Source organism: Lepeophtheirus salmonis, chromosome 6 (assembly GCF_016086655.4).
Source record: "Lepeophtheirus salmonis chromosome 6, UVic_Lsal_1.4, whole genome shotgun sequence".
Classification (NCBI taxonomy): domain Eukaryota; kingdom Metazoa; phylum Arthropoda; class Copepoda; order Siphonostomatoida; family Caligidae; genus Lepeophtheirus; species Lepeophtheirus salmonis.
This window is the reverse complement of record NC_052136.2, coordinates 33965409-33974110: the sequence shown is the minus strand read 5'-3', so window position 1 is coordinate 33974110 and position 8702 is coordinate 33965409. Positions and strand designations below refer to the sequence as shown.

At 33.4% G+C, this 8702-nt stretch overlaps 2 protein-coding genes across 5 annotated transcripts; both read right to left on the bottom strand.

Annotated features, from left to right (window-relative positions):
- Positions 1 to 634: 634 nt before the first annotated feature.
- LOC121119234 (peptide transporter family 1) lies at positions 635 to 3363 on the bottom strand. 2 transcript variants are annotated; one of them, XM_040713854.2, is made up of 10 exons: positions 3204 to 3363; positions 2967 to 3121; positions 2621 to 2891; positions 2275 to 2546; positions 2134 to 2216; positions 1737 to 1931; positions 1531 to 1678; positions 1247 to 1461; positions 1080 to 1190; positions 635 to 978 (listed from the first exon to the last, which is right to left on the bottom strand). In XM_040713854.2, exons 1-10 carry the CDS (start codon positions 3215 to 3217, stop codon positions 877 to 879), a joined length of 1566 nt encoding a protein of 521 aa, XP_040569788.1. In that variant the 5' UTR covers positions 3218 to 3363; the 3' UTR covers positions 635 to 876. The 2 variants fall into 2 exon arrangements, with proteins under 2 accessions (XP_040569788.1, XP_040569789.1); XM_040713855.2 differs by lacking the exon at positions 3204 to 3363 and having other exon boundaries at positions 2963 to 3102.
- A 234-nt stretch (positions 3364 to 3597) lies between these two features.
- Positions 3598 to 8340, bottom strand: gry (trafficking protein particle complex subunit 11 gry). Of its 3 annotated transcripts, none has more exons than XM_071889232.1 (5): positions 8298 to 8340; positions 7014 to 7445; positions 6637 to 6946; positions 6211 to 6577; positions 3598 to 6155 (listed from the first exon to the last, which is right to left on the bottom strand). In XM_071889232.1, the coding sequence occupies exons 2-5, from the start codon at positions 7361 to 7363 to the stop codon at positions 3724 to 3726; spliced, it is 3459 nt and encodes a 1152-aa protein (XP_071745333.1). In that variant the 5' UTR covers positions 7364 to 7445; positions 8298 to 8340; the 3' UTR covers positions 3598 to 3723. The 3 variants fall into 3 exon arrangements, with proteins under 3 accessions (XP_071745333.1, XP_071745332.1, XP_040569787.1); XM_071889231.1 differs by having other exon boundaries at positions 8141 to 8332; XM_040713853.2 differs by having other exon boundaries at positions 7905 to 8328.
- Positions 8341 to 8702: the final 362 nt, after the last annotated feature.

Here is an 8702-nt window from a genome sequence, read left to right as displayed (position 1 = left end):
ACAGTGGAAGGAAATATATCAAGTCATATGAATTAATCTAAACACCTGTCTGCCCATTTGTCCAATCAATAATATTTGAAACCCCATTTTTTAGGTATTAATTAACCTACGGAATAAGTACATTGTTTGCTCGCCGAAAATTGAGTTTCACACAAGAAGGAAGTTGTAGGACCAGATGGCGGTACGGATGAGAACCTCGATGCAGACAAGACTGAAGAAGCAGCAGAGAGTAAAGGAGGTAACAAAAGTGGATTCAGAAGACACTGTTGATGAATACTCTGATGACTTTTACATGTTAAAGGCCAAATTTGGGTTTAGATTTTGCTGAGTGAAAGGAGTCCCTAAATTTTTTCAACATACGGTGTTATATTATTGCTTTCTTTCTGAGTGACTAGTATATTTGTGACGTAACTCAGTTCAAAAAAGTCAGAATGCAGAATCTATGCAACTCACCTTCCCCTACCACCACCTTGGTTAGATCAAACCTCTACTTTTTTGTGTTTCTTGGTATTCTTCCGATAATAAGTGAAGAGTAATTCGAACCTATTCTTATAAAAATTCTGTCATTATATGGTAACAGTGAAATAAGTAATAACAATTTGGAATCACGAATTCAAATAATATAAACATTCAGTCATGAATTATGAAGATTCTTCAGAATACTTTCTTTATTCTACATAATTTATTACATAGGCATTATACTATTAAATTATATACTTACTTTATAAAAAATATAATATGACTTAAAAAAATGAATTCAAGTTTCATCAATAAATAAAAATTAAATAAAACATATTTATATATTTTAAATACAATAACCAGATACAATGTCCATTCAAATAATACTGCGAAATAACCGAACTTATTATCACATTTTCAATTCTTTCTCGGTCGATAGTGCTTGTAGTTTCTTGCTAAATACAATAAGATGAGCATATCCATAAACATGATGGCACTAAATACAAATGACTCCATTGCCTATAGTATAGAAAGTACAATTACTCTGCTAGTAATGGTTACTATTCTTATTATTTAAAGAGACTTGAGAAAAGACAGTTTTTACTCCGAATACTACTCACCCTAGAGAATAGAGAATCAAAAATCCCCATAATCATGATATCAATAAAATTGCCGAAGGCAGTAGTCAATAGATATAATGCTTGAACAACAGTTTTCATTTTCTCTGGAGCCTTAACAGAAAATATATGCATTAGTACATATTATAATAATTGAACAAAATAAGCACCTCAGTAAAAACAAATTGAAGCGAAGTGATACTAAACATAATTTCTCCACAAGTAAGACAAAAATATTGCGGAATCAGCCAAGCCATATGAATAGACTTGTTGGGAAATCTATCAAGAACAATTTCCAAAATGCCAGCTATAACAAAAGCTAATGCAAGAAACATTCCCCCACATGCAATTTTGGAGAGGGGTTTTGTCAAAATTCCGCACCTATCTACATAATGAAAAGAAAGACTACCTCATTAACAAATAATCGATACACATCAAATTAATGTCATTTTACCAAAAACCGGATAGATGAGCTTATTAAAAACGGGTATAAGGAATAAAACAAAAAATGCATTAAAAATTGACGTTTGATCCGGTAAGAGAGTAAAGGACTCAGTGATTGCTCCATTCATTTTGGTTGCTTGTATTAACCATTGTGATCCCTGATTTTTGAATAAACAGTATATTAGATCAAGATAGTAATTTAATGGACTAACTTACTTGTTGATCATAGAGCGACCAGAAGATTGGAAATGGAATCATTAACACACTCACTTTAAGCACGGCCATTACATCCTCAATGAAGTTTACATCATACTTTGGATTGAGTTCAGCTTTATATAGCCAAGAATAATTCGAATCTGAAGCATCTAAATGTTCTGACTTGTATGGATTTTTCCGATTTTTAAAACCAACCTATAAATGCAGATAAATTAATTACTAATTAAAACATTTATGAGTCTTGTTTGAAAGAATAATAGCCATATAAATGGGACATAAGTAACATAATTTTACTATTTGTATTACTTTGATATGTACAGATGTACTGTGCAAATAAATGCAATCATTGTTAAAAGCAAATAATATATTAATAATGAGAGAATGAGTCAATACTTACCCAGAGGCAATTGAAGAAGTTGTATACAATGTTACTCTCTGGTATTCTTCGCTTATAAAAAGACTTACCCACGAGAAAAAACACTAAAATAAAGTAACTTTATTTAAAAAAAGATTCAAGAAAAATCAAGCTCAAACTCACTGACAGCAAGAACCATGAGAATTGAAGGAACTCCAAATGCTAATGGAAAGCAATGATCGGAACCATAGCAATGCACATTTCTCAACATGGGAGTAAAAAATGTGGATAGAAGTGATCCTATGTTAATGGAAGCATAAAAAACATCAAAAAAGGTATCGAGCTCTTTTTGCTGCTCTGGTAATTTAAACTGATCTGCTCCAAAAGATACAACACAGGGTTTGATACCTCCAGTCCCAAATGCAATAAGTAAGAGACCAATATAAGACAGCCATCTATGTAAATAAAATAACACAGTGTTAATTAATTAAAAATGATTTTAAAGATATCATATAAACAACCAACACACTCTCTAGGAAGATTTGTCCAATTTGATTCATCAGGGATAGATCCAAACGTTAGAATAGCTTGTCCTATAGCATACACGATGGATATATAAAATATTGTTTTAAATTTCCCCCAAAAGGAATCTGCCAGAAATGCACCAATCAATGCAGTGAAATAAGATAAAAATACAAATGTATGATACAGCGTTTTTGCAACAGAGTCCACGGATTCACTTGAGTATCCTACCATAGAGTGTTTAGATAAAAGGCTTTGCAAATATAACACCAATATAGCTATAGAATGTCATAGTGGAAAAAAGAATTTGTAAAATTAAGGCTCAATTATTAATTAACTTTCAACAAACGTGCTTCTCATTCCATAATAAGAGAACCGTTCACAGGCTTCTGTTGATAGAATGCAAAATACACTATAAGGATATCGAGGCTTTTCGGTTTCCTCTATTTCCAGTCCTTTTTCTCGATCTGGACTAAGAAGGTTCGACGTTTCATTATCTTCATCCATTCTACCAAAGGAAGGAAGAATAATATATTGTTAGTTACTTGTCAGAATTGAATTTATAATTCTCAAAATAATGATGTATTTACTTGAAGCATCCCATGTTTATTTATAAAAAGTATAATAACTTTAAAATATTTTGTCTTAAAAACCAAGTTTGCTGTTAAGCTAAGACAAGCAACTTTTCCCACTTGAAGCAATACGTCATGAATAACTTCTACTGCTTACAACTAAAACATTCAAATCGCGTATGTAAAAAAAAAAAAAAAAAGAAGAGATATGTGTGCTTGAAATGAAGGGAGTTAACTTCTCTCATTCAAGTCCTCTCTAATACATTTAACGGGATCTATGAAGAATATATATATATACATATATTGTTTAACCTTTACGGCAGGCATACTTATAATAACTGTCAATTGGTTCAGAGTATTCTCAAAACATCATCTATAATGAGGCTAGATTGAATAAATACTATAATATCGATTTATAAAATAAAACGGGGTTTAATAAGTGTTGGAAAAGTATAATGCAATGTACTCAAATCGTACAATAAACTTTAAAATAAATATCTATTTAAATATACAACAATCGATAGTCATAATTAATTAATTAACTTTTGAATGATCTTGACTTGGAACTTTTATCACTTATTTTGCTTTCAATAAAAATTGAAGATGATTTTTTGAAACATTCATCACGAATTTGGCCTTTAACAAATCCATCCTTATGCGTATTCTCTAAAACAATCATGTACTCAGGCAGAAGTCTTTCCAATGTCTCATTAACGTCGAGTCCTTGAGCCAATCTTAGGGATTTCAAATTTAATTTTGGCAATGGAACTTTAGGACCAGCTTTGACAGGATGTAAGACATAGTTGACGGTTCGTGACTGATGAGGAATTATTTTAAAATGAACTTGTTTGTTTCCAGAGATTAAGAAATATTCCGAAGACTCGATATTTAATGAATACTCTTGAACCTTGTCTGTTAGATTTGACAATTTGTAAGTTAAATTAAAAGGGGATTTTTTGACTCCATAGGGAGAATGAAAGGCTTGAATGAAAAGAGATCCTAAAGAGAGTTTTGCTGGTGATAATTCGAAAACAGAAGTCACGTTTGCATTGATATCATTTTCGTCATCCCTTCGCCATTCCATAATGTATTTGCCTATTGTAATATCTTGAATGTCCAAATGATTACTTAAATTATCTCTTTTCACAAGAAGACAAAAACAATCTCGAGCTAGACCTTTTTGAAACAATATGGAATTTTTCAAACTAGAGTCGTCTTCTCCTTCAGAATATTTTTCAACTGGGAATCGAGGCTCAATGCGGCAATCCAGAATACGAATTGAACCAGAGCAGAGACTTCGAACCTCAGGAATACATAGAAAGGGTTCGTCAGTATAAATTCTGGAAATGTTTCGCTGTCTCACACTAAGAAACTCTGTGGAAATTACAAAAGGCTCTATTGCGTTTAAGCTCAAATTCTGCTTTAGAGTGTAATAGAATTCGTCCCCTATTTTGTATTTGATTCTAATCCTAACATTCCGGATCCCTGTAGTCGATGCCTTAAGAAAAACATTGAAAGAAAGAGATTTAGAGGACTCTAATTCTCCGATATGTTTTGTTACTGCATAGGCTTCCACATTTTCATCCGTAGGAGATTTTATCTCCAATTGAGAACTAGGATCGTAGCTTACACTAGTCGTATCCCCAATCAAGGGATCTTGAGAGTCAAGAAGTATAGTTTTACATTCAAAATCCTCAATTTTGCTATCTTCTTCATTAAAGAAATCAAGTTTTATTTTAAACCACTCTCCAACAAGGATAGGGTTTTTTTCTAGCACTTTCATTTGAAGCAAAGGAGTTCTTTGACGAACCACAACCTTTGTTACGTCTGGTTCATTCATGATATTAAGTATAGCATCTGCATTAGAAGAGGAAGAGGGTGGAATTAGAAAATGATCTGTCACAACTTCATCCACAAATGATTTTTTTAACTTGATAAAAAATTTACTTCCAATTGTCACAACTACACTAACAATCGAAAATTTCCCTAAATCAATATCACTTTGTTGAAGTTTTAGTTCGAACATTTCATCCAGATAGGAGCAGGGACCAACAAAAACAAGTTCATTGAATTTTCTATCAATGGACCAATCATTGATACTTATTTCAACCCCTTGCACTGGTACTGGAAAATTCGTTCCAGTATTAACTAGGCGTAAGCGGCACTTTCCCGGTGAATTCACTGTCACTGGTTCCTGATTTTCAAATGTTACTTTAATATTAAAGGAACTAGAACTTATTGACTGCAGATCGATAAGAGGAGTTTCTGTATTTTGGTTGTACTCCAGATTTGAAGTCCAAAGAGGGAAAGCTTCAGTTACAGCAGCTCTTTCAGACTTAGACGTCAATCCAGGCTCTGCTGAAGGGCATTGACGCTCCAACAACTTGATCAAATTACCAGTAATCCTATTTTTTTCCTCTTGAGAAACATGTTGTATTTCCAAAGACCCTAGCTCCAAGCACAATGAAGCATACTCCGGAATAGCACAGATTAAAAAAGAACATTTCAGACTCAGGCTTAAAACGGAATTGAGTAGGAAAGACCATTTTTCTTGTCTATAAGTTTTAATGACAGGCTTTAAAAGCTCAAGACTTTCCCGATACTGGTGCTCCTTTCTGAGCTCCTCAGCCACTTCTACAGTTAAGTGAGCAGTCATCCTTGGGGATTTGAACATCTCAAAGATGGATATGGACTTCTTTAAGAGAGTAATAATAATTTGGGAATCATTGACATTCATTTTTTCCCAATAGATGAGTGCTCTAATGCCAGCATTTTCTCTTTCCACGTCAGGAGGTTCAAGAGTAGCCTTTCCAGGACGCCAAGGTCTTTGTCCATAATATTCTAAATGATCAGCATTCTCCAAGAGATTCATATCCACATTTTCAAAATTGTTGGGCTCCTCTTGAATAGCTTCTTCACTCTGTTGTCTACGAGAAATTGCATGGGAAGCAGCTTGTTGATAATACACTCCTGAAAATGTGAAAATTATATATCTCAAAAATCAACTTTTAATCATTCTATTTACCAGGGTGTTGAGCTTGAGAAGCTGCGTTATTACCACTTGAAGATGAGATTGTTTTTTCAAAAAGTTGTGCAAAAACATGACATTGCTGAGATTGCCAAGCCGAGTGCTCAAATGCTAAACGATCACACCCAACCTTATGTCTAAATACATCGGCATGTTTACGAAACTGCGCAATTGCATCCCTATTTAAATTAAGAGCAAATGCTAAACGACAGACTTTATAGTTAATAAATCCTGCGACAGTTTTGACTTCCATAATATTTGTATCAGTAGCTCTAACTTCCATAAGAAGTGAATAGGCGTGACCATAGTGTTTATGGGCGGACATGGGTTCTTGTTTTAATTCATACAAAAAACCGATTTTAAACTGAAAAGAATGGAATTAATATAAAATTATTAAGGAATGAGACAGTCTGGGGATTTTACTTGATGGCGAACAAATAAGTAGAGATGAGTGGTTTTATTGAGATAGTCACGATGGGATTTGACACCCCGTATTTCCGAATGATAGTAATTTTGAGATAGCTCATAAAAGGCGTTTTCTAGCTTGACAGCATAACCTCGCAGAGAATCTGTCGAGATTGGAAGAGCAAAAAGAGATCTAGAAGATAGTTCACAGGCTGAACATAGGGATGACGCCCTTTCGGAGTCTTCATCGGAGGCTGCAGAGGGGAGGGGAGCTTCTTTTTGTATTAAGACCACCGCTAGTTTCGTGCCTCGCCCAGAGAGTGTCCCTCTGGAAGGAAAACAAGAAATGCATTAGAGTTTTCTGCTACAAGAACGAGCGGAAAAGGGAGACAAACCTCACGGACTTGACTTTGGAGGCCACCTCAAGGATCTTTTCGCTCCAATTCGGATGTTTCCAATCCAACTGCACAAATAGTACAACAACAGACGGGATCCCATTCAAATGCTTGCTCATCCAATTTCTTTTAAGAATCCCTTTGGGAATGTACCAGTCGTAGGTTGTCCGTTTGGGTTTCAGGGCCGGAAACTCCAAATTCTCCATATTCACGAATCGGAGACGTGAACTCACCTCCGAAAAAGTGTTCCATATTATGTGTTGCTCCAAACTCAGGCCCAAAAAACCAATGAGGGCAGAGGGTTTGGCAGTGAGAGCCTCTGGAAATTGAGCTTCACCATTCATAAGCATTCTTAGACTAGTGACTCTAGTAGTTGTTAGCTCACTCTACTCGAGTCCTCTGGTTATCTATGACATCAAAACAACAAGCTAACTGACATACATACAGAGAGAAGGAGGCACGAAAAAAGAGGGAGAGAGAATTAAAGCAGACTCAATTTAAGTCATGAGGTAAAGTATGACGTCACAACTCCCATAATTGGGCCAGAGCCCTATAATAAGAGTTGCGACAATAGACTTGAGCGTCAACCTTATGTAACTACAATTGAGGCCTTAAACAACTTCAATTCATTACATTGAAAGTAGATAAAACCTAATAAAATCATTATTAAAGGATAACGTTATTTTTTTAAAACATAATACGTTCATTTTAGTTTAAACAACTAATTCAAATTATATCCCATTACGAGTACGACATAAGATTAGACGACTTTTTCTATTATAAATATACTCAATAAATATGAAAACTAACATTTACAGACAATATTTGCTTGCAATTATAAATGACCAAAAATATAAATTAAATAAAGGTGTTATGGCATTAAGGAATTACCTTTGTCATTAAATATTTATTCTTATGGACTTTCAATTAGATTCGACAATTATTTTATACGATATTTTTAAATCTCTGTTGCTTTATAAACTTTTTGTTGTAAATTTAATTCTAATTATTAGTTTTTTCTTTGAGAGAAGCAACTGGAATTTAAATTATATTCTAGTCTGAAATTTTCAGAGGAAGTAACCGGAAATGAAGCAATTGCTTGTTGTTAAAAAAATGACAACACATACCAATATTTTCTATTTAATATGAACTGAATAATGATGAATGAGCTTTAAGAATCCCAAAAAAACTTGATTTTATAAACTTATAATGTCAGAAAAATTGATTTTATAAGGAAAAAGATTATACTAAAATATTATCACTGTTTTTTAGAAAAATATTTACTTTGATGTTTCTCTCATGAACATACTACGACTACTAAAACTATATGTAATTTTTTTAATCTCTTTTATAAAAACTTTGTTCTCAGAAATGTTTGTGCTGCCGAATAAGAATATAGCAACTAATAAGAAAATGAACATGCCATTTAAGAATTTCTGTAGACGATTTTATCATTCCAATAGCCATTTCGGTAATAGATTTTTTCCCATTTTTGTCATCTTTTTTTAAATCTTTGATCATTGATCTAAAAATGATGTCCACGTACGAAAATTGCTCCAAAAATTTTTTAGAACCGTAAACTAATCCATTTGAAGACGTATAATTTCTTAAGGATATCAGGCTGGTCCTATCACTTAGGGACTTTTCTTCATCAATATAGAATAGCTTGTATTCATTACAATGAGAATT